This window comes from Amblyomma mixtum, chromosome 2, assembly GCF_055824585.1.
Source record: "Amblyomma mixtum isolate Tamu chromosome 2, ASM5582458v1, whole genome shotgun sequence".
Taxonomy (NCBI): domain Eukaryota; kingdom Metazoa; phylum Arthropoda; class Arachnida; order Ixodida; family Ixodidae; genus Amblyomma; species Amblyomma mixtum.
Window position 1 is genome coordinate 285,675,072 of NC_143013.1, and position 24,824 is coordinate 285,699,895.

At 50.4% G+C, this 24,824-nt stretch overlaps 1 protein-coding gene across 4 annotated transcripts in view; it reads right to left on the reverse strand.

Annotated features, from left to right (window-relative positions):
• Window positions 1-24,824, reverse strand: part of tnc (tenectin) — a 130,418-nt gene that overhangs the window by 62,363 nt on the left and 43,231 nt on the right. For all 4 annotated transcript variants that reach the window (XM_089574275.1, XM_089574273.1, XM_089574274.1 and 1 more), the window contains exon 2: window positions 6,606-6,721. In XM_089574275.1, coding sequence (XP_089430401.1) covers window positions 6,606-6,693 — 88 coding nt within the window. In that variant the 5' untranslated portion in view covers window positions 6,694-6,721. The remainder of the gene's footprint in view (window positions 1-6,605; window positions 6,722-24,824) is intronic.

Consider the following 24,824-nt stretch of genomic DNA (forward strand, 5'->3'; position numbering starts at 1 on the left):
CCGCCACACGCTGGGGTTCATCCGTTAGGACTATAGGAACAGAGAATCTGTGTTCTTTTTTTTTCTTTGTTTAACAGGATTGACGGTCGAAGCGCCTCGCACGCTAAGCAGCGAGAGTTTCCGCGTAGACGTTTTGTATTGTTTACACTCCTGCAGGCTCTTTAATTTGTTGGGAGCGGCGTTGAGCGGATGTTTTCCCCGCAGTTCTTCGTTGCTGCCAGCTCTGCCAGCAACCAACCGAAGAAGTGACAGTACAACTCTTTACGGAGACGTCTTTACTTGCTATTATACTTTCCAAGCACGCAATTTGTGAGGTAGTATACACTCGTTCAAAATTCGTGTGCTTGAGGCGTGAGTTCCGGCTTCGTCGTCATTCACGTATTCCCAACTACTTACGGTAGCGCACCTTACTTGCTCTCTAGAGCGCATGCAAAAACTATATATGGGAATAATATAAGGGATGCACATACTGAGAAACTGCTCCATTGTCATGTGCTAAGGCAACGTATAGGCACTGAATAATCTAACATTTGTACGACGTCTGTTGAACATGACCCTCAATGCCTAAGCACGTGCTACGCCATGCGGGGACGTATAAGAAAACAGAAAGACCGTGAGTTTAAGCTGAATGGATTCCTGGCGGTTTTCTTTTCTTTCCTTTTTTTCAAATCTGAAGCACAGTTCATAGAGCACAAACGCGTTCTCTCAACGCTTAAATATGAAGCGACAGTTATTGTTTATCAGTCGCTGGTTTATAACTTCTAAGCTTTCCTTTGCCACATCATACCATCTCATTCCACTCGCAATTTGCACAAAAACATCCGTGCGCGCGAATCGGGGACATAAAAAAGCAAAAAATACAGAAGAACAAGTGAAAGAAACACACGGGACATGAACATCAGCGTTCCTCCCGTGTATTTCCTCTACTCTTGCAGGCTTCCCTTCTTTCTCTCTCTTTCTGAGATGTCCATAGGGGGTAAACGATGCGCACCAAAGTGTCGCGATTCGTCGCGAATCAAGTCTGAAGCGTCAGCAGCAGTGTCACATGTCTCCCACTTCACGACACAAACGAGCAGTGACGACGTCTCCCCCAACGGCCAGCGAGGCTTGCGCGTACGAAAGCGAAAGCTGCGGCGCCCGGCGCGTCGATGGGGGAGGAGGAGGAGGGAGCAGAGGAAGAGAGGCGGCGGCAGTGGTCGGCCCGCAAATGGGTCAAGGTGCAGCGACCATGACACTCGCGGAGCCTTTCTCTTCTTCCCGCCGGCGCGTTACGTCACTGCACCGCCGCCGCCGGAACGGGGAAAGTGACGCCGGCGACGACGTCGGACGGCCCGCGCAGCGGGGAGTCCTCCTGTTCGATGCCTGCTGGCCACCCCCCCGCGCGCGCTCACGATTAAGCGGCTGTCGCCGCACGGGGGGGACTCTCTCCAAGACCGTTCGGTGCATGGGGGCCCGTTTTTTTGCGCTGCTCGTTGGCAAGTCAAGAGGAAAAAGCAACAAAAAAGAAAGATGGAGAAGGAGGAACGATAAAAGTTTCTCTCTAGATACGTGCGCGCATGTGTGCGCGCGAGCTGTACGAACTGCAGGCGCTGGGACAACAAAGCCCCGCTGAGGTGATAAACTGATTTAATGTACACTTCTTCTTTCTTGCAAAAAGAATGTTTGTCAGAGCGTGCACTTCCGTGCATGTGCGTTTGCACCGTAACAGTGTGCGAACATTTCTAGTCCGTCTCAGCGTTTCGTTTTTTAGTCAACATGCACTAATACGGAGGTTCAGAGCCTAGCAAAATCGTCTAGCGTGTGTCTGTCTGAGAGCAACCTGGATCGCACAAATTTCACCGGTGGCAGCATCGGCCATCTCAGAGCAGTGGCGCATCGCTCTACCGCTCTACCGCTGCAGCTCAGCTCCAGGAGTGGTATGAGGATTCCCAGGGATCTATGAATGTTCGGTGCTTTCGCACTGTATACAAATGCTGTAAACATTATCTCTAATTTTTTATGCTGTTTTTATTTCAAATTGCCGTGACCATGTATCCGGCTTGCGACGGCAGCGCAGTAACAATCTCAATAAATCAAGCGCAACAGACCTTGAGACATTGCCTACGAGATCGAAATAGAAAAAAAAAAAAGCATTCACCAGCTGTCATACCGGAGACGGTCTGGAAAAGGATTGTTGCCCAATGAACTTAAAGCATGCTAAAGAAACATCTATACCAATTCGATGTGCTATAAGAGATTTATTTTAAGTTACGTTGATTTTTGAAGGCGAACAAGAATGCTTGCTATAGAACCTCACTATTGAAAAGAGTTGACAATACTCCTAAGTCTAAATTATCCATCTATCACCATTGTTATGGTATATCAGAGCCGCGAAATTGTATTAGTAGTTCGTTGCGATAAAAGTGGAACTAAGGGCTACGTTTTAAAGAAGGCGCTGCTACAAATTTCCGCGGATATTCGGTACATGTATACACTGCCTATTTTTTTTTTTTTGTCATTAGATTTGTGGCACGGACTTTTGTATTCAGAGGAGAATTTTATTTCTGGCGAGATGCAAGGGACCCGACGTGATGCCGTCTTATACGTGTGAAAAAAAAAGCAAAAAAATATCCTGCAAACTATGACAGCGCCTAGCCGCCTCCAAAGGCGATCATTATCCATCTGACCGGAGAGCGAAGTGGAGTTGAAATAAAGCAAAACGAAACGAAAGCTCTGAAAAAAAAAAAAAGATAAAATGCTGCTGCTGAGATCATCGTGCCACACTAACACCGTCACCCGCGCAAGAATTCCGCGCACTCCACCCTTGTTCCATGCGGGTCAGTGTAACCACTCATGCGTATTATAATACGCGCCAGGGGTCACCTTCCGTATATTGTGATGAACGCAAAGCTGGGTTCATTCTTTCTATCCCCCCCCCCCCCCCCCCCCGACGCGCATCATTTTCTACGAAAAGAGCAGCATTACTTCGCAGCGCATACGCATACGTGCGCGCGCGGGCGCTAGAACGGAAAACGCGTAATAAACAGAACGCCTCAGCAGTGTATATCCCTTTGCCCGGGCGGCAGCGGTCACTACCATTGTCATCATCTCAGCAGAAGAGCCGCCCCCTATTCCAGGTGCCATCGTCCACGTAACGACGCCGAGACGGGGTTATTCCGAGACGAGGGCACTCAATGGGGCTTTGTAGGCGACAACGGAGAGCGAAAGTGCATTAGACGCCGCGGCCACACCGTGATGTAAGAAGAGGGTTTTCCTCACTACGCCCCCCCTCTCTTCCCCGGCTGCTTCGAGTCTCGCGCTACCCGATGATGTGCACCCCACTGGCGAGCGTTTCTGGGTTGCTCCGAAAGAACGGGGTCATTCCACCGCCGTTTCTTTATGCCCCCGTGGTTATCCAAACGGCGGGCGTCGCTCCGGTCTCGCTCGGAACACCTGACCGAGCGCTCGGAGGAGGATGTGTGTTGCGGGATGTCCGAGATGGAAGGAATAGTACCTGGGTGGGCCTGCCGGTGCTTTTGATTTTGCTTTGAATTTCTTCTTGTTTATGGTGCGCCCGTTTGATCGTTTGCATTTCTTGTTTGTTTCTTCGTTTTTGTTTGCGCTTGAAGGAAAGAATATTTCGTCTTAACTTCGCAGCCGTGATCACTGCGCCCCGGTGAAAGTCCTGCGGCGAGCCAGTGGTCTTTGACATTCTTCTGAGCACAGCACGCTGTGCCCATTGGGGGTGTCTTAACCATTTTTTTTTTAATTGAGAATTATCTGCCACAAATTCTAATGGGTTAGTTGTGCTACCAGTGTGTAAGGAAGTTTGGCGAGTCATGCTATGTCAACAGCGCAAAGAAACAGGACAGAGTAGGCGAATGAACGCACAGAGCCGCGCTGATTCCTACTCTGGCTTCTCCTACTTTGCCCTGCTTGAGCTGTTGATCTGTCATGAATCGCTGCCAACTCGCCCATTCTGCAGTTCTTCTACAGTTTTACGAGGCCCAGGTCGCTGTTTTCCCGAATGCTTCGCGTATTAATACAAATATTTTCTCCTAGCTGCGCTTAAGAAAGCAGCTCAGCTTAGAAGAAAAGTGCCAGAGTTATTTCATTTTCGAAATAAAAAAAGGTGGAGTAGCCCAAATACCGACGGCTAGGCAATGAGGAGCCAACAACACCTCCCCCCCCCCCCCCCCCCCCCGCTATTCTAAATCACCAAAACTAAAAAAACACATGCGCCACGACAGCAGGCCCTAATATAGACCCTCCTCGGGAGTCACCTGAAATCACCTGAAATCGCTGCGTTGGTTTCTGCATTCTGCAATACTTATCATAAAGCGAGATGCATTGTTTCGGCTTTCGAGAGACGGACGTCCTATCTCAGTGCCAGCAGCTGCCATAGGATTTCTCGCCACGACGTCTTATTTCGAGCGACAATTAGAGGTCCGTCGCCAGTGAGAGAGAAAACGCCCTTTCCCTCTTGCATATCCGCGCAACCGCGCGCTCGGTCAAGTGCGGCAAATGTAAGCAGAGCAGTCGATTAACATGCCGGAAGCGAATTACAGGACAGACCGCAGTGAGTCTCTTTGTTTGCTCCCACACGTGCTCCCGGCCCCTCGTCTTTCGCGAAGAATCTCAGTCACATTGCGCAAGGCCCGCCATCCGACGACGCCCTGATAAGCCTCTTCGACGAGAACATGCGTTTGGGCTTGCTTTGAACCCTCCGGGCGTGTTTTCTAGTTCTGATAGCAAACACTCGCGGCGTAGTACGCATCTAGCGTGCGAACACTTCTTATACGCACGCAGCGTACGATGCGTTGAATGGGTCGCCCCTTTGGGTTGTTGTTCTCCCATGTGAATGCATGTGAACGTGCCACCGGACCGGCGCGGTCGCATGCCTTCCGAGCTGGTCGCGCAGGTCGGCGGGACATAAAAATGGCCGACTGTCACGCACTCTGCGTGTCAGCAGCCGGGGAGGCGACTCGGCGACGACCAAGAAATCGCCGGGAACGTGCGCCCGCGGTAATGGTCGTTGGAAGAAGAAGGTTAGACGGTCGCCGACGCTTCGCTTCCCGCTTTTGCTTTTTCCGCGTCGCGGAGGCGACGCTCGGCGACGACCTCAGCTGGCCTTGGACGTCACGAAATGTTTGCGCGCGAAGCTCACGACGATGATACGTGTCCCAGGAAGCAAGCGTCGGTGGGGAGTTGTTCTTATTCTCCTTCGTTGTTCGAGCGCGACTCGCCGCTCACGACTCTGTCCCAGAATGCCTCGCGCGAGCGGGTCACCTGCACCACTTGCAGCACTTTCGCCGTCTCTGATTCCTCATTTCGTTTTCTTTTTTTGGTGAAACTATTCTCTCTTTCTAACTCTGCAGAACGACCGAGCCAGGAAGCGACACCTGCTGGCAAAGTGTCGTCGCGCCGTCGGTGAAATGGACATCGTTATTGCCCAACCTATAAGCGGGCTCACTCACGCCAAGGGCTATTTCTGAACGGCTGCGCGTTGCCGTAGTGGTTGTGACACGCGCTAGCGCAGAGTGATGTGTTGTAGCCAGTTTCGTAATAAACTGTAATCCCTCCTCAAATCGACAATTAACATGTCTTCATGTAGAACTCTATAGAACTGCATATAATACGAAAAAGCGAAATCTGAAATCGATGCTTAAAAGCATCTGCTCGCGCCGTTTTGTGCATTAGGAAATCGAAGATTACACTACCTGCGGTAATGCAGACACAGTAAACACATTCAATCGGTGTTGATTCTATACATAAGCTGAGGTGCACGTTCAAGACCTATGATTTAGACTAGCGCTTAAGTAGTGCTCGCCCTATACAGTCGCGATAAGGGTCTGTTGTACTTGAAAACCGGCTTGGACTGGGCAAGCTACTCCGGCTTAGATAGCAAATAGCCGGTTGTTAACTGTAAGCTTGATTACCATGTTCTTTCTCCCGTGAGTCTATTAATAAGCAGTGGCTGTGAAGAAGGAAAAAAATAAAAACGCGTAGAATGCAGTGACAAACGGTGCTGTATGCTATGCATCTCCACTACGATTCAAAGTGTGCCCACCTTAATGTATCAGGTGTTAACCTATATTATGCATAAGACACCGCGGAGCGTCGTGCTGTAACTAGAGCAGCGTACTTCAGCGCGCATCCCTTACAAACAAATTTTTAGGCAGACTATAGACTTAGAAGGGTTGTTTTGTAGGCCAGTTGGTGATACATATTTCAAGAAATGCTTCGGCGCGGCACACAAGGACAAAACGGCGCTCTGTGGTGTGTTTTCTACGTTTTGTCCTTGTGTGCCGCGCCGTAGCATTTCTTGAAAGACTAAAGACTGTGTACAGATTTCTTTCTATAAAGTTTATAGACTCTCTATAGAGAAATTCTAGAGGGCAGTCTATAGGCAATACAAATACTACAGACAGCCTATAGACAATCTATCGATTTATGGCCATACGCTTTTAGAAGGCTTTTGTCTATAGACTATGAACAGGCAGAAAGAAATATCTATAGGAAGGCAATGCAGTCTATAAGAACTCTATAGACACTCTATAGACTATTTTTATGAGGGATATGACGAAGGGTCGCTTGCGCAGCGGATCTCTCTCGGCTTCTCTCACCTGATAGGACGGTGGATATACAGAAGGCGGATAGGAGGGCCACGCCGACCAGCAACGTGGGCCCAGCTATGAGGTGTCGTAGCCCCATGGCCTGGCCTGGGGGGTCGCTTCGTCACCTGCGCAGAGGGGAGCAAACAAAGGGCGTGAGAAAGATGTGTTTCACAAGAAATACAGGGAAGACACGCTGTGAACAATGAGCGAATGCCCCATAGTTTTTTTCGCCACTCAGAAATGTTCAGATGCCGTGAAGCAAGGCGGAACTTATAGTTTAATTTGACTCAGTAACAAGCACGAATCCGTCAGTTTGACCGGCTTGAAGTGTTTACTGCAAGATGGCAACCTCAAATCGGTCAACTTTAATGCTTCAACAAAAACAACGACAGATAACTCTCGTAAATTGTTGTTCTGACCGTTTATTATTATTTTTTTGTACATCTACTTTATATAGAGCTCATGAATGCGCGAATCTTCATGTCAGTTTCTTTGCGACCAGTTAAGGGACTGTATACGCAGTTACAGGGACTCTCTCTGTAGCAAAGTTTCGGAGGTCACTTCGCCTGCTTCGTGCTAGAGAATACCTGTTCCTTGACGAAATCATGCTAGCAGTTCTTAACCCATCGCAATATTAAGCTAAGAACTCTCTACATTAACACGTGCTTCGGCCATTAGATTGATATCGGTCGGGTTTAGGGCCTATGAGCTGCAACGCATCACAACCTAGCCTGTACCCATGGATAATTTTGTATGTACTAATAACTTGTGCTTAGCCACATTTCTCGATACAATTTAGCCAGCATCGCATGAGTAGGAACACTAGCATTCGTATGCGGGTTTGCTTACTTGTTATTTTTTTCTTTTTTTCATCATGTCCCCACCCCCTGACCTTGAGGGAAAGCATAAATGAACCAAACAAACATGAAATGCACGCAAGTGAAGAAACCTGCAGTTTTACGGAGAGGCAGTGGCAGGCCTGTCTGATTTGTCAAGTCACCGAGAAATAAGTTTCGTCTCGTAAACAAAGAGAGAGAGAAAAAAAACGCGACGCAAAGCGAGGCTATCAAGACTAGCAGCATTATCTTCGTAAATGCGTTTACATCAGCCCTCTTAGAAAGGAAAATCAACAACACTTAGCAAGTCAATGGTGGAACTGCCATGCGAATGGCGTGCGCAGGAGAACGTAGCTCTGCACACAGCATCCTATGCATGGCTGTAAGTGCGATTTGTAATTGCTATGCTGCGACCATTCGCGCATCAGCAGTGGCTCTCACAGCAGCGGCCCTCCTCAACGACACTCACGAATGCCAAGCTTCCTCTCGCGATAAATAACAGAGGGGCCCTCCCCGTGTCGCTGCCGACGTAGAGGGGCGAGCAAAACAGCGCGCGATACGAAGTGCTTGCTGTCCGGGTTAGTGCAGCGTGAATTATACATCGAGGATGTCTCTGGCGCGCGCACGCGACGGCGAAGACGACGTCGACGACGCTTCGTGTGTGCTGAGTATGCCGCAAGGTGTGCACGGGACGTGACGCTGTTCACCTTCAAACGCTTCGCCTGATGCTTACTCGTCCGAGGCAGTCACTCGAGTGTCTCGAGAGGGGAGAGTGCGTGCCTCCTCACTCTCTTTCTCTCGGTCTATGCCGCATGAAGCCTTTTAGTTGAAAAACGCTTCTTGAGATATTGCGAGGAGGCAACTATAACGACTAATGTTCCGTTTGATTTGCCCATTCGAGCGAACCAAAGTTTTCGGTTTTCACCGACGACCAGGCAACACTCGGCTTATTTCAAGCTTTCAAGCCGAGAAAACCGCAGCTGCTTCGGCATGCGTGTGATGTATGTAAGATAGAATCGGATTTCACAGCCTTTGTAGTATTCCCATATCCTGTATTCGTATGTAGTGTTTATTGCCGTCCTACCTCTATCCTTTCTTACTATGGCTCCCCCTTTATTTCCCTTTCCCTGTCCGCTCTCTGTCCTTTCATTCTCGCTAGCCGCAGCACAGGTGCTTCAGGTTTCGATGTCAGATGTGCGACTAGCAACGTCTTTTCCTTCCTTTGTTATTTTATTATATTAATACATGACCACTTACAACAACAACAGCCTTTGTAGTGTCGACGTTCTCTTTTGAAGCAGTGCCTTGCCTTTCGGCATTAAGCTGACAATGATATATCTCTCAGTGTTTCTTCTTACTGCCACATCTACTTACACACGCGTTGCAAGTAGATTACGGAAACAACTTATCCCACTCAGAGCGGAAAGCCGAAGAGCCGGTTGTTACTGCACTGAGTCTGACTGCGGCCAAGCAAAGTACACAGAAAGCTATATGCACTTAAGTACTTCCCGAAAGTCAAACGCTTCAAGCACAGCAGAGCGCCCACGTAAGTACATGCACGAGGTGCAGCACCGTAACCACCCCCACAAAATTAATACCACTCTTCCTAGAGACCACTTCGCCAATCAACGTCTGGAGCAGCAGGGAAGCAATTGTCTTAGACCTTTCTTCCAACGAAAGCGTATGCAATCCCGTCGATATAAAGCGAGAGGAAACGTGTCACAAGGAGAGGACATTAAGCACCACAAACACAAGTGCGTCACACGAGCTTGTCACGACAGGCATATTACTACAATACAACACCTGCTCAGCCATCACACTACACTGAAGCGCGTGCTTGCGAAGGAAGGGTCAGTGTGCCCTGTGCGACTCGATCTCCTTTGTCCCTGCCAGCAACACACAGACACACACTTGCTCGCAGAGTAACTCCCGAACAGAGCGAGAGAGGGAGAGCTCCAGAGGGGCTATAAAGCATCGGTCGCTGAACCAGACCAGCTGGCCTCGGAAGGTAAGGCGCACCCGCCGACGCCGACATCGGCTCACCCGCGCAACACACCGTGCTGTACTATGTGTTGCTCTCTTCCTCTGCTCCCGAGACACACACACGCACTCTGCGCTCCGCTTTCTTCTCTAGCCTGCGTGTTCACCGTATAAGAACGCCGCCGACGCCCGCGGGTACCGCCCCGTTCCGGAGAGAAGACGGCCCCACTGTTCCGGTGCCGGGAGGGTCGTCTCGGTGGCCCCCCTCTCTTTAGGCATTACACGCTGGCCGAGTGCACCGACACGGCGTCCGGCAGTGAGCACACTTTGCCGCGCTCGGCCATTTCTCCCCCCTGCTGAAGCTTCGTGGCCCCCCTCTCTCTCTCTCTCTTTCCCTTGTCCGGCTCGGAATTAAATGCGAGCTCGAGCCGGACGATTCATTAAAGTGGCTCTCACTGCACCTCTCTCCGTCCACCCTCTCACCACTCTTCGCATTTCCGTTCTGTCGCTGTGCCTCACTTTTTGTTTTCTACTTGAGCTTCACCGGCGCGTCCTGGTGATCGAGGTCGTTAATATCCTCGCCGCCGCACCAGCTCTCCGCGCGTTTCTAGTGATCAGGATCGTTAATATCCCGTCTCGTCGGCGGGCCATTCTTTCTCACCGAACGGACGAGTCAAAGACGTCCTCTCCGTTCACTCAGTGTTGAAGGTATCCTCATCCCCCCCCCCCCCCCCTTTCTCTCTCTCTCTATATGCATCTTCCTCCCGAAACCGGTATGCGGAACAGAGTCGGTCCGCGAGACGAGAAATTTCTCTCTAACGAAACGCAATCGGACGAAGCTCGCCGCCATCGATGCCGCCTCGGGTGCGTTTATAACTGCCGTCCCGTGGAGCTCGTGAAACCACTTCGTGCCGCGGCCACTTCGTGAAAGCACGCGGCGGCCGCTGGGTCCTGCAGTCCGCCCGTATATAGACGCTTTACAGCGGCGTATCATGGGGGCTGCCATCTTTGATCACGTGATCACGCCGCCATTACTCGCCTCCTGACCGCCCGGCGCGCGCCTCGTCGCGAAGGCTGCTGCGTCTGACGGTTCGGTTCCGACAGGCAGTGTTCCGGCTGATACGGTTGTAAAGGAGGGGGAAGACGAAACTATGGTTTGGCCAAAGCTTGGAAGGACATGTGAGAACCCTAATTTGATCACTTCACGCGTGAAAACGCGATCGGACTTCATGTCGCGGAGAGCCGCTGAGCTCTCCGCCTGTTCGAGGCAACGGACGGATCGCCTGAATGCGTGTCTTTGCATGCGCTGAAGACTCTGCTTAATGTTTTTTTATTGTTAATATATAAAACGGCAATGTTTAATGTTCTTGCGGCCTTACAAGTTGTTGTCCTATTCTGTACATGCATGCAGACGCTGGCTGAAACGCTCACATGCACATCGTATGCATTTGTTTACACCCTGTTAACGGTGCTTAGGAAACCTGAAATATTTCCTACTGGTTGATTAAACATAGAAAAGTGACAAAAATAAATAGACACACAAAGGTTGGCTATCATGGTAGCAGTACCATGCATCAAGCAGCCTTCACAAGCTGGCGTGCAATCGTTTCGAAGGATTCCGCGATGTAATTGTTATAACGCGCGCATGGCCACGCGTTCATGCTGGACGAATTTCACAGTAACGTCAGCCTCATATAAGAAATTTTGGTACGCTCGACGCTCGATATGCGGACATGGAAATGCTCGTGGTCTCGTTGGTTGTAATTAATCAGCTTCACTCTGAGCGTACGGAGTCACTTTTAGTGACTGTCTCGCATGGACCGCGAGCAAGTGACAACCGTCCGGCACAGCAGCCGTAAACCAAATGCTGTAATCCGAACACGGTCCACGAAAACCGCGCTACTTGGAGCGAAATTGAACAGTAGCACCAAGACTGCGTGTAATACACGGACTGACGGTAAGCGTTGTCGGCTCGCACGGCTGTGCAGTGCATAACAAACAGCAGGCGTACGAAGGAGCGTAAGTAGTCTTATTTTTTTTTCGTTTCTAATTCGGCCTCCGGCGCTCGTTTTACTTATGGTCACAGACCACAACTTACGATCAATGCGGTCTGAGCACAGTGCACAATAACTGAAAGCACGCCGTCATGGTTTCGGTGGCGGAACAGCTTCTTCATGCGGCTGTGTTGTGCACTTACCCTCGCAGATTTTCCAAGATCGAAACCTTTCTTTATTAGCTATCTAGCGCTGGCGAATGTGTTTGTTGCATTCGCCAGTTCGGAAAGGGTGCGTGGCGAACGGGCGCGAACATTGGCATTACCTCCTTGTGCAGTTCGGTTTCGTGAAGCTCGGAAACGATCGCATCCTGAACCTTTAACTCTCTGTCGCAATTCTTGCAATCCACAACAGAGCATGTGTTTCCTCTGCCTTTTCACATCGTAGAAAGAACACATTCGGCAACCACCCGCGAAATTTCCACTGCTGCGTCGAGGCGTACACGCCGGCGACTTACGAGGCAAGTAATGGTGCCGTGTTCGGAGCGCACGTGTGGCGCCATCTGGTCTCAAGCGGAAGAACTGCGCGCTGTAAACGGTCTATACCATGCATGCACGGGCGTTTTCAACTGTCCGACGCGACGGCGCGGTTCGCAGGACCTACACTCTTTTCGTGGTCTGGTGTCGTTTGCGAGTAAGCCTTCCTAGAGCGTGGGAGAGGAGGACGAAAACGGCGATAGTTTGGTCTCCACTTTATACTGCACTAGCGAAAGTTCTCTCCCATTACCCTCCCCCTCTGTTACTCCGTGGGCTGCTGTGCAACGTTCTCGCTCTAACCCTGAGAGAGTTGGCGTGACTCCCTTAAATGCCGGGCGATTACACGGGCTATACATCACGTGAAAGGGGAACTGCGCGATAGGAAAATTGTTCGGGAACTGGCGAAGAAGCAGAACGGGAGGGGGTACGATGCAGCGACGAACGAGCGCGCCTGAGCGCGAAAAAAAAATAAAGAGAACACCGGCTCTCTCACAGCGCTCGAGCTTATATAAGCCTCCACGCGACGGCGCCTGATAAATGACGGCGCTGCTCGGGCGCTGGCGCGTCTGCCGCGCTGGTTTCGGATGCTCTGTTTTACCGCATTGTTGACCACCACTGCCGGTATGCGTATACGTTGTGTGTGATGGCGAGCGTCTCTCTTTGCACGGCGAGAAAGCGAAAGTGCACTGCTCTGGTACTATAACCTGCTTCGTGTTTTTTTTTCCTCTTCTTATTCTGCTTTGTGTACTAGTGGTCGTCGTCTTTCCCATCCTCTTCGAATGATTACCCAACCGGCGGCGCGGCTGGCGGTTAGAGTTAATTGAAGGCGGGCTAATGAACAGGAAAGGCTCTCCTGGTACGGCTACTAGCTTTGTTATACAAAACTATCAGACGGGGCGCGAGCCGAAGTTGTTTTTTTTTTTTCTGTATTGCCAGAGTTAGCTCTGAAGCTTGCAGGTTTGTTGACCTCCATCGCACTTGCTTTAAGAGAGGACGTGATGTATAACCCGCCGCGGTTAGATTGAATGCTGAGGTTGTCTCACTGCATGTAACATGTGTAAGAGCAATAATTTACACGTGTAAGCATGGCTGGCCTGGCAAATTTAGTTTCCTTCATTACGCGGGACAGTTTGGTGCAGTGGGGCCCGCGAACGTGGTTAACCAGCCCGCTGGGGTACTAACCTCATTAAGAGCAGGGCTGTTGCACTGGAAGGTACCCTGACCTTGAAAAATTCGCCACAGTGTGTCAAAGGCACACGAGATCGCTCTTTCAAGCGCCGCAGCAAAGAAAAAAAAGAGAAAGGTGCTTAAAATGCATACAAGCAAAAGTAATTAGGCGCAGAAATTATGGCGAAGCCAGTGCTAAGTCGATGGAGGTGAGAACCAGACTGGCAGGTATTTAGTGAAAGGGATATTTTCTTTTTATTTCCTAGCAAATTGATCCCAGAACGAGATCTTGCTTTTGTTCGTTGTTGTACCTCGCGTAATAGCTCTTGCACATTTAGAGCGCTTGCTTGTTTGCTTTGAATTTTTAATGCGGTTTCGACGACGATCCGCAATAGCGACGGTGACAATGACGCAGTCAGTCTCCCCAACGCCTACTTCGTAGTATCCCATGGCATCACTGCGAGCGATGTTTCTCGGCAATGGGGATAGTGAAAGCGAAGAGGAGACGGCTATCAAGCCAGAGTAAGCTGGGGGAACACCGCGACGCATTGCCACAGCGTGGGACAGTCGCCGAGGTCCGAGAGCGAGCAGAGAGAAAAGGAATCGCGGCGTCCGGAAAGAATCGAGCGCGAATGACTGCACGGCCGAAAGTGAACGCGCGCGCCGCCCCCCGTCCGGCCAGCGGCGCAGGGGATAGGGTCAGCGATCTCTCGCTTCTTCTTCTCCACTCGCGGTGCTCCTGTCTGGGCGTCGTTGTCCGCTCGCCGAGCACGCACGCGGGCGCTCATCCCGGGGGCCTTTGTTTCGAGACGAGCCTGGGCCGAAAGAGAGTCTTTGTTCGGCCATGCGAATCAAGAGCCGGCCGCCGGTCAGTGCACGGGGTGCGTCGCGGCTGGACACTCACGCGTGTAAAGCGAGTCTCTTCTTAGAAGGACTTGATGCGAGGCTAGAAGGTGGTGCGTCTACGTGGTTTGCGAAGCACTGCGCCAACCGGAGCGAAGGACAGGTTCAGGCAGGAGTTGAACTATGGACAGGATGGCGATAGTCCAGTCCGTGTGTCTTCTTTGTTCTTGAGCAGTGTGGTGCTTCCAAAATGATGGAGTCAGTTGTTCGAATAAGCGCGTACACAGAGGCAGTAGCGACATGGTCTCGCTGAGGTCAGTACCATATTTGGCGTTAGGCAGTTCTAGATGTTCTTCAGAAATTAAACGTTGGCGAGACAAGGTTTTTGTGTTTTGGAAGTGCTTACTTTGAAAGTGCTAGACTGGTGATATAACCGAACATGATTCACTAGGAAAGAAACTTTCCGGATTACCTTGTAATCTCGTTAAAGAGCCTTAACGGGCCTTCTCCTAACTTCTCTTTGCACAATAAGGCATTGAATGTGCGACGCAGTTATAGCGTATTTTGCGTGTATGCATCAGAATTACTGCTTCGAGCTAACCATAGCGACGTGCAGAAAACCGTCCTAATCACGGTTCTCCTTTCTGCTGTTTAAGAGTATTCTTTCAATCGGTTCACTTCGTGTTCGTTATGCAATGCGTGGCCAGCTCCAGACAGACGAAGAAAGTTGTCGTCACTGCCGCAAACAAAAGAAACACAGCTAAAAAAAAAGGAGAGCGTTCCCCGAGAGCGCTCGCTTTCTGGGCTTCCTGCATGCGGGGCGAGCTCCAACACAGAGATGCTCGTGTGTCCGTCTCCGTAGCCGCAGCAACAGCATCAGAAACAGCAGCGAGACGGCACTCTCACTTTCTCGAGCGCGTCCGGCTTTCTTTCTCTGCTTGAGGGACTTCGGAAATTGTTTCCTGACGAGCGACTCGCATGCTCCACTGATGGCCGTTTGTGCAGTCTCGCCCCGTCCCTCTCCTAGGAGGCGGCAAGAGAAGACGACGACCGAGGCGTTGCCGTGTATAGTGACCGTCCTCCTCCGAGAGGCGTGCAAGAGGAGACTGGACGCATCATGCGCCCGCCGGTGTGCATGACCTCTCCGAGGAGTTGGAAAGGAAGGGAGTGGACACAGAAGACGTATAAGTCTTTCGTGGGCCTGGAAAAACCGCTTTCTTACCGAAACGCTTGGTTTGGTATCTCGTGCTGTTATTTGTCAAAGTTCGACACGTCCTATCGGTGCCGTATTATTGTTTCCCGGCCCGTGACGGCCAGAATTCATCCAACGCGGTACATGCATCGAGGTACATGCATAGTCAACAGCGTTTGAGAAACGACGGGTTTCACCCTAAACTGAAAGTACTCTTTTTTTTTTTTTTTACTGCATGAGTACGCCGCCGCGGTGGCTCAGTGGTTGTGGTGCTCGGCTGCTGACCGGAAAGACGCGGGTGCTACCCGGCCGCGACGGCCACGTTTCGATGGAAGCGAAATGCTAGAGGCCCGTGTACTGGGTGATATCAGTGCACGCTAAAGGACCCCAGATAATCGAAATTATCTGGAGCCCTCCACTACGGAGTCCCTGATAGTCTGAGTCGCTTTGGGACGTTAAACTCCATAAACCAAACCGAATCCCGCATGAAAACGTCTGGTGATCCACGTGTAAAATTATAGCTGACAGAACGAAATTCAGAGCAGAGTTGTATTCCGCCTTTTAAACAGCGCAGGTAAAAGGCAGACACAGCTGAAGCGCTCATTTAGCCTGTGTTGTCTATCCAGCTCAGAAATCTTCCCTTAGAACAGTACATCAAACAGTGTTGAGCGCTTGTTCAGTGGACACAACTGCGCTCTTTCCAGCCCCTTGAGGAGCACCACGGACAAGAAATCGGACAAGTTAAATCAAACCAAGGGGTGTTAACTTGTGCGCTTTAGGAACGGCGAGAGAGCCAAGAGTAACGCACGCAGAAGGCTTTCAAGAAAAAAAAAAAACGGTACTTTCACTTTAGCCTTCTTTTGCTTTGTCACATAAATTGTGTTTTGCGACTTTCGGCACGCTGGCGTCGCGGATGTCGCGACCTCCCTTCTCACGAGTATAGTCGCTCGCTCGCTTACGACCGAGGGGAACCCGAAAGGTATGAGGAAGAAACGGCGCCTCATAAAAAAAAAGGCGACGCTCGTTTTCGCCTTCGCCTCTGACGAGGACGAAAAGAATAAAGATAAAAAAAACGGAGAGAAGAAACCAAATTGGTGCCAGAAATTTCCAGGAGTTGCGAAAAACAAAAAAGATAAAACTGCTCCGGGAGGGGCCGTCCTTACACCGAGCGTGTGTTTATACGTATGCGAGTAGTACGTACAGGCAGCTTGTCAGCTCCCCGACGCGCCTTCCGTCTTCGGCACGCGGGTCTCTGTCAGCTGACGAAACAGCCAACACGCCCGACTCGAAGGCGCCGAGCGTATACTATCTCTCCCTCGTCGCGATCCGGAATACATAGCATAGCGGGCAAGGGAGAGGTGATGATTGTGCTAGCTTTCATGATGAAAAAGAACGTCTGTGAAAACGGCGAGATGCCAGGGGAAAAAAAAAAAAGAAGTTCGAATCAAAGAGATAAATACACACTCGGAGAATAAAGCAACGAGCTCGCTCCAGGTGGGTTCTCCGACAATTACGTAATTGCCACGACGTTGCCGACGAAGACAAGCGACATGGCCAGAGCGAACGCGTTTCCCCGTCCTATCGTCGCCGCATTAAGTGTCCTCTTCCTTTGGCCGTCCTCCAGCCCCATAGTGAGTGCGCGGCATATAATAAACAGCCGCAGCAGCAGCGAGCGCGCAAACAGGTTTGCCCCCACGGATTCTGAGGCTGTAGCCGCTAAAGCGTGCTCCGGGCGCGGCACGGCGTGGTCAGATAGAATCTGGCGATTCCACGTGCCTCCGTTGACGCCGCTTGTACAACCTGCGGTGTACCGATCGTTCCGGCTTGGCAGCGATTTATTAACTAGTATCAAAATGATCGCCTCCATCATGTGCTCGCGGCGATTCGATTGAGTCGTTAACGACGTCGCTCGTGAGAAGCGATTATTTATACGAGCGAGCGGCGGTCATCGTTTAAGGTCCGTATGCATCAGTCAGAGAAGGCGTGCCATTATAGTTGGATCGCAATGCTTCTTCCCATATCAGATCGTCCGCTAAAACAAAACGAAAGACGTTCAACCGTGTATAAGGAGGCGTGGACGATCTTTCTGGCAGGCGTAGTAGGCTCATGGTGGTGAGAAGCAGAGCGGAAAGTCAACCTGAATGGTTCCCGTAAGATTATTTTTGGCAAAGGGCTGCAGACGCAATATTCGATATATGAGGAATACGTATTAAACAACACATTGGGCCGTCTCTCTCCTGGCGATTGGCACCTGTCGAGATGGCTCAGTGGTTGGCGCGTTCGGCTGCTGAGCTTGATGACTTGGTGTCAAACCCCGGCCGTGGCGGCCGCGTTTCGACGGAAGCTAAACGTAAGACTATACAGTGTCCTGTGAGATGTCATTGGATGGCAAAGAAGCTAAAATGGTCGAATTAATCCGCAGCCTACTACAACGGTGCCTCTTTCTCCCTTCCTCCTTTCACTCCCTCTTTCATCGCTTCCCTCACACTGCGGTTTAGGTGTTCGGTAAGAGTGCCGGCGCCACGCAATTCTCCACCGGGTAAAGAAAGAAAAGAAAAAAAAAATCCGCGTGTCGATGGAATTGCATAACCAGGCCTGTGTTACTGTCTGATCTCGGTGACCAGAATCGACAACGCGCTCCCTCAGAAGAGGATTTAGCCACCCTGGTGTAGTAGTTGGATACAACCTCCTATAAATGGGCTTGCGCAGGGCATATGACTCATTTACAACAACAGCTGTATCTTACCGGTAATCACATATGGGGCAGAAACGTGGAGGCTAACAAAGAGGGTTCAGCTTATGTAAAGGACAACGCAGCGAGTTATGGAAAGGAAAATGATAGGTGTAACGTTAAGAGATCGGAAGCGGACGGAGTGGGTGAGTGAACAAACTGGGGTTAATGACATCCTAGTTGAAATCAAGTGGAAGAAATGGGCTTGGAGTACATGTAATGCGAAGGCAATATAACCGCTGGTCCTTAAGGGTAACGGAGTGGATACCAAGAGAAGGCAAGCGTAGCAGAGGGCGGCGGAAACTTAGGTGGGCAGATGAGGTTAAGAAGTTTGCAAGGATACGGGGGCGCGGCTGTCAAAGAATAGGGTTAATTGGAGTGACATGGGAGAGGGCTTTGCCGTGCAGTTGGCGTAGTCAGGCTGATGAAGAGGATGGAGAGGGAGACAGTTATTGTTCCTCTGATTTTTTCATGAGTCATAACGAATCAGATGGACGAGCACTGTGTTTCTGCACTTCGCTGCATGCCCGCGTTCGGGAGCAGCGTTCTGCCGGCGCTTGCACTTGGATACAGGAAGCCAACAGGGGAGGGGGATGTAGCAGCCCTGCCCGCCGCCGGCGAGTCCGGCGTCGGGATAAGCGTAATTGCGGCGCATCGCCGGCGTCCTTGGAGGTCGAGCACGCGTCGCCTTCACCCCGGCCCTTTGTTTTGCCGTCGGGTGAAGGCGGGGAGGGGAGAAAACGGCCGCGCGCAGGCGATGGTGTCATCCGTCTCCGACTACGCTGCGCCGTCTCCTTGCCTCCGTTTAAAGCGAAGGGGAGACTGCGGGAAAGCCCTGCCCGAAGGCGACGGCGCGTGACAATGGGCAGAGCAAACGTTTCATCTGTCGCGTTTTCCCTCGAACCTGAGTTCAGCGTCGCAAATAGACTGGCCACGCCATATAGCATTCCCCGAAGACTTCTTTTTTTCTTTTTTTAGTTCTATTTAAACCTAACTAACGCCACCAAGAGTTTTCCGCCCGAACTATATAGCAGCGTTGGCTACTTTGGAACAACAACGTCAGACGCGCCTAAGCACATGTGAATGGTTCTGGTATAATAGTAGGCCTTACCTCCATATACGGTTTAACAGCTTTCGAACTGCGCATTGGAGGTGTACGTACGTACATTTGAGCGGCCTGGCACAATAATGGTTGCATCTTGCATCAATCGGACTCGCCGCGGTGGCTCATTGGCTATGGCGCTCGGTTGCTGACCCAAAAGATGCGGGTTCGATCCCGGCCACGGTGGTCGAATTTCGATGGAGGCGAAATTCCATAGGCCCGTGTACTGCGCGTCAGTGCACGTTAAAGAACTCTGGGCGGTTGAAATTTCCGGAGCTCTTCACTACGGCGTCCCTCGTAGCCTGAGTCGCTTTGGGACGTTAAACCCCCAGAAACAAACAAACAAACCTCTGGGCACTAAAATTTTGACAGGGGATGTACAGTCTTTGTCAAAAGTGTACAGTCCCAGGGGTTTACTTCGAAGTCGTGTATCGGGGCTCTTTAACACATTTGAGAGCCAGAGCCCTAAGCTAAGGAGGGTTGAAGACCTAAGTTCCTCCCGCTTTCGTGAGATTGGGGTCCTTTGATACGCAAGAGGAGTCGCGCTGCAAGACTCAGAAGTAGACCCCTTGGGCTGTATACTTCTTACAAAGACGGTACATTCAGCTACACGTGTTTTTGGCTACGCGTGGTCGAACAGGCAGCATTGAGATGTTTTTTAGGGATTTCTTCCCCTGCACGAACAAGGGAAGCCGGCACCGCGGTCAGGAACCGACCTCCCCGCTCAGGCCCATTCAAGTTTAAAAAAAAAAAAACGTGTGGCCTTGTGGAGAACTCATGGATCCCTATGAGATATATAATGTGACAACTTTACAAAGTTTGTAACCCCGAGCGCTGAACGTTTAAATGCGGTATGCGTATCTGTGATGAAAAAGGAGAAAACAAGCAAGAAATGAGCAATACGTCCTGTAATTCCATCGAAGAAAATGCAGAAAGCAAGTCTTTGGATGAATAGTATAGGTTCCAAATTGCAGCCTGTCAAGTTTTCGGAGTAAGGAAATCTGCAATTCTTAAGTGTTCTTTTTCTTCTTCTTGTTAGTAACAACCAGTCTCTGGAGTTCCGGAAACATGACTTTTGACTCGGGCATTCGGATGCTCAAGTTCACAGCAAGTCTGCGAAGCTTTTTTCGCGCCAAATGGTCTCGGGCAAACACTTCAAAGGAATCCACGCTGAGTTCAGGCACGCGAGCGGTTAACTCCTCCTGTTGGGCCTTCCGGCGGAACCGTCTTCTTCGGGCGCGAGGCGGCGCGGATCGGAAGCGGAGGCACGAGCGTGCACTCTCGCGGCGGGGATAGTCACTCCAAGGACGCGTCCTTGGGGCCGGCGTCGCGTTTTCCATTTCTTCGGCCTTCCAGCGCGCGCGCGCGCGGCCACCAATGACCGCTGCCCAGACGGACAGCGTCACTCGTGACGTAGGCAGGCACGCGTGCCGGACGTGCAAGGCGCCCGAAGACAGGCCCGTGGCTCACGACGCCCCTCGTGACGCATCGTGCCTGAAGGCACACGCAGTATATGCTTGCCGTATACGGCCAGGAATTCTCTGTCGGCTTGCGCGCAAGGGTGTAAAGGTGTCACATTCCCTGTTTATTTGCCTTGGCGAAAACCGTGACGTCACTTTTTCCAGCAACAGATATGCAGGAGGGTTTCTGCCTTAACCTGACACCTCGTCGTTCTTCCTCCCTCACATAAATTTCAATACGCGCCCGATAGACCACTTATAGCCAGTATTGGACTGTCTAAAGAAATTGTTTTGAACGTACTGACAGAAGAGAGTTGGCCAGGACATATAAGCCGTGAAACGACCCTCTGGAGAATGTGCCATCTGTAGTCATGTGATTCACACGATACAGAAGTCGCGCAACGATAGGCTCTTGTATCCCTTTACTAGCCTCAGTCTGCAGTGTATCTGTCGACACGTGATCTATGTGTCCCTGTGGGCGGGAATAATAAACTGTGCTGTCAGTTCTTGGTCTCACTGGACGGCGAGGAATATGGAAGCTGAAATTTCCCCTCCTTCCGTTTTTTTTTAGCTAAGCAAAATTTGATCGCCGATGCTAAGGTATTTGCAGCAGTGTGTTAGGTACCACAAGCTACCGAGCCGGGAGAGGAAGAGTACTGTGTTTCTTAAACTACTAGACAACCTAATGTATTCTATACGTCGAGAGCACCATAAACCTTCCGGAACGATTTGGCTAGCACATACGAACGCGTGTCGTTAGGTTTTCGACATCGATACACAAATGAGCTGCTCCTTTGTGAAAGGTACTTAGAGCTCATCATTTCCATCGGGTATTATAAATCCAAGCACATGGCGGGAATTTTTCTTCATGAAAAGCTTACTTCTGGTGTATAAAGTTAACCGGCAGACGCACCTGGAATTCCTCACCGGTGAGTGAGTTTCCGATTACAACCATTACCCCCCAACGAAACTGCGTATATATTGAAAGGTACACTAAGAACCAGTACGTACTCGTCCTTGTTGCAAGAGGCAATGAGAATGGCTCGTTGCACGAAAGGATAGAAATGTGAAACTTCGAATTGCTGGCGATGACTTTCAACGCCTTTGAATACAACTCCCATGTTTCCTTCGAATCATCAGCGCGTAGGCTGGGTCATTTTTCAGCGAACACTACGGAAATCCAAAGCAAACTTTCGGAAAACTCCAGGAAAGTCCATAGGTACCGAGCGGAGAGGCTAGCTCAAGAAAAGCTTCTTCGCGGCGTACAGAGTATGGGATGCTACGGCGTTCAATTTACCCACTTACTGTCTCTGAATCACTGGCCTTGCTTTGGCGGCCGGCACCTACCCGTCTGACCACCCGAGCCGCCTTTTTTTTTCTTCGCTTTAATTAGGCATTTCGTCTCTCTAGTCTCACTCTCGCATGCAGCAGACACGCGTCTTCTCCTTTCACTAGTAAGTTCCGCGAACACTCATTCCCGCCTGAGGGAATGAATGCGCTTGCGCATTTTCCTCCAGTTCGTACAGGCTGCTATACTTGTCTGGCGGTCGTTATTTATTGTATTTTGTTTTAATTTCTCGCCGCGGCTTCCTGATACTACGCAAGTCGTCCTCTGGGACCGATTCGGCTAGGAAACAAAAGATGCACACAGGTACAAAAGCCGTATAGTGGCGCAAGGTGGATGCGTCATCGCTCTTGAATACGTGAGAATGAGACGACCTGGGGCATCCCTTTATTCGGAGTTAATTGGCTGAGCTCCCGTGAGACGAGACGTGCAAGTATTCGGCTGCTTTATAGGAAGTGGAACGGCGCCTTGCGAGGCGGGCAGCTGGAGTTGGCATATTTTGCCGCGGGCGGTGTTGCTTCGTCGCTTGCGAAAGTGAGTGGTTTCCAAACGGCCAGCGAGTTAGCTGGGGCTCCCTGTGAAGTCCCGCACGAAGTTCTTCATGCTTTCTGCGGAACGCAAGGCATATCTTGCCATGCATTTCATCACTTTGTGCTTCTACTCTGTGCGTGCGCAAAAAAAAAAATGGTTTCCTTCACTTGCACCATGGTTGTAAAATTTGGCAACTTGTAGGTGACCTTGCCGGTAGGCTTCCGAGTTCCCTGGCGTCATTCGGTTACCACGTAAAAATTAACCAAGCTCGAGATGCAATATCTGGACCCCCTTAGCTGTTTCTACAGGCGTGTCCTTTAGTCCCTGGATCTCGGATTTCATCTTATTTCTTCATCTAAGGCTCCTTCTTACTGAATGACTGACTCACTGACTCACTCACTCACTCACTCACTCACTCACTCACTCACTCACTCACTCACTCACTCACTCACTCACTCACTCACTCACTCACTCACTCACTCACTCACTCACTCACTCACTCACTCACCCTTTCTTTCTTCCTTCCTTTCTTTCTTTCTTTCTTTCTTTCTTTCTTTCTTTCTTTCTTTCTTTCTTTCTCTCCTTCTTTCTTCCTTTCTTCCTTTCTTTCCTTCTTTGTTTCTTTCTTTCTCTCTTTCTTTCATTCATTAATTCATTCTCATTCACTCACTAACCTATTAATTCATTCATTAATTCTCACTCACTCACTCACTTATTCATTCATTCATTCATTCACTCACTCACCCATTCATTCATTCACTCACTCACTCATTCATTCATTCATTCATTCATTCATTCATTCATTCATTCATTCATTCATTCATTCATTCATTCTATCTCACTCGCTCACCCATTCACTTACCCGTTCACTCACTCATTCACTACTGCTTATGAATCTCTTGCTGCACTTGAGCTGTTGTTTTTATAATACACTTATATGAGTCGCTCTGGAACCAGGCAAATTTCTCACGCATTCTTGACATCAGTTGGTGTTAGTCTTGTAGACACAGCTTCCAACAAATCCCGGTCTGTAACAGCGTTCAGCAGCAGCGCGTTTCAATACCCCAGCATGCACGAGGCGCGCAACAGCGACGCAGTCACGAAAAACATGGAAGAACAAGGCACTGTACACTTTCACTCTTCACAAAACAACCTGCTCAAGCAAAGCCCCCGTGTCCCTACGTGTGTGTGTATTCGAGATCGTGCGCGCTGCAACGTATACGTCCGTCGCAGCGGGAAGCGCGTGGCGCATCTCCGTAGTCGATCGGCGCGTGCGTACCTCCCGCTGTGTCTCGAATCCGTTGGGCACGATCGGCGTTGCACGCCCAAAACTGCGAGCACAACCCGAGCCCCGCGCAGAACAGAATGATGACGTCTCTCGGCGTGCCTACACGCACCGTCGCGCAGTGAGATGGAAGTGATTTGAGGCGAAGCACCCTGAACGGGGCATCCATCATCCCTTTACCGGACATTCACGGAGGAGACTGCGCTTGTGTTGTTCGTTCTTGTTTCTGATAGCGTGGCATCTAGTGAGGAGACTCTCCGGAAAGAAAGTGGTAATGATGATGATTTCATTTCATTGGCGCAAGAGGGCCTCGGTGAAAAAGTTCCATGGCTAGCATGTATGGTCCGCATGAGGTGGGGTCAAAGACCTCGGAGAACTCGAGCACAAGGCCAGGGGAGAACTTATACAGGGAGTAAAATCGGTGGCTACACAGTGGCACTGAGGTTCGAACCACGAACCTTCTGCATACGAGAGGAATGTTCAAGCCACTGGGCCACCATTGCGGTAAAACTCCGAAAAAGAGTGAGAGAGAGAGAGAGACAATCGTGTAATTTTAAAGGACGCTGTAGCTTCGAACACCAACTATCGCGTCACAAAGGCAACCATCATGCTAGGGACATGTATACGATGGTTGTCAAACAGTTTTTCCTTTGTACAGAACGTCTGTCAGTGTAGTGTGCCACATCGAAGCGTCACCACCGTAAGTAACTCCAAGAAGCAAAGCTAAATTAATACGCAAATTTCTGGCCCATACAAGGATGGACATTCAGACGGCGCTTACAGGAAGCATGTGTGGAGCTCCTAACACATCTGTAAAGGCAATAATTACTTCAACACTGTGCGAAGATTAACTGCAAGCAACAATGCAAGCCAACTCGTATAACCCCTGCCATCTTGTGTATATCTCATTGTTCCCGCAAGTTGCCAACAACTCTCAACGCACATAACTATTACGCCAAGCCAATACTCTCACCGCGCCATAGGCTAGCTGGCAGTGAAGTACTGCAGGTAGAAAAGAAGCTGGGTGATGGTTGGACGAAGGACTTGCTTTTTGAGGGTAAATAAAGAACCGACGTAACGCTGCCACGGGTGAAGCGATAAGTAATGTTTATCCCGACCGGTTCGCGCGCCGCTCATTGTTAATAAAACGAAATGAAAGGTAATAAAACGGAACGCAGCACCAACTACCCCACGCTTCTGTTCGCTCGCTCGTTCAGGCACGCTGG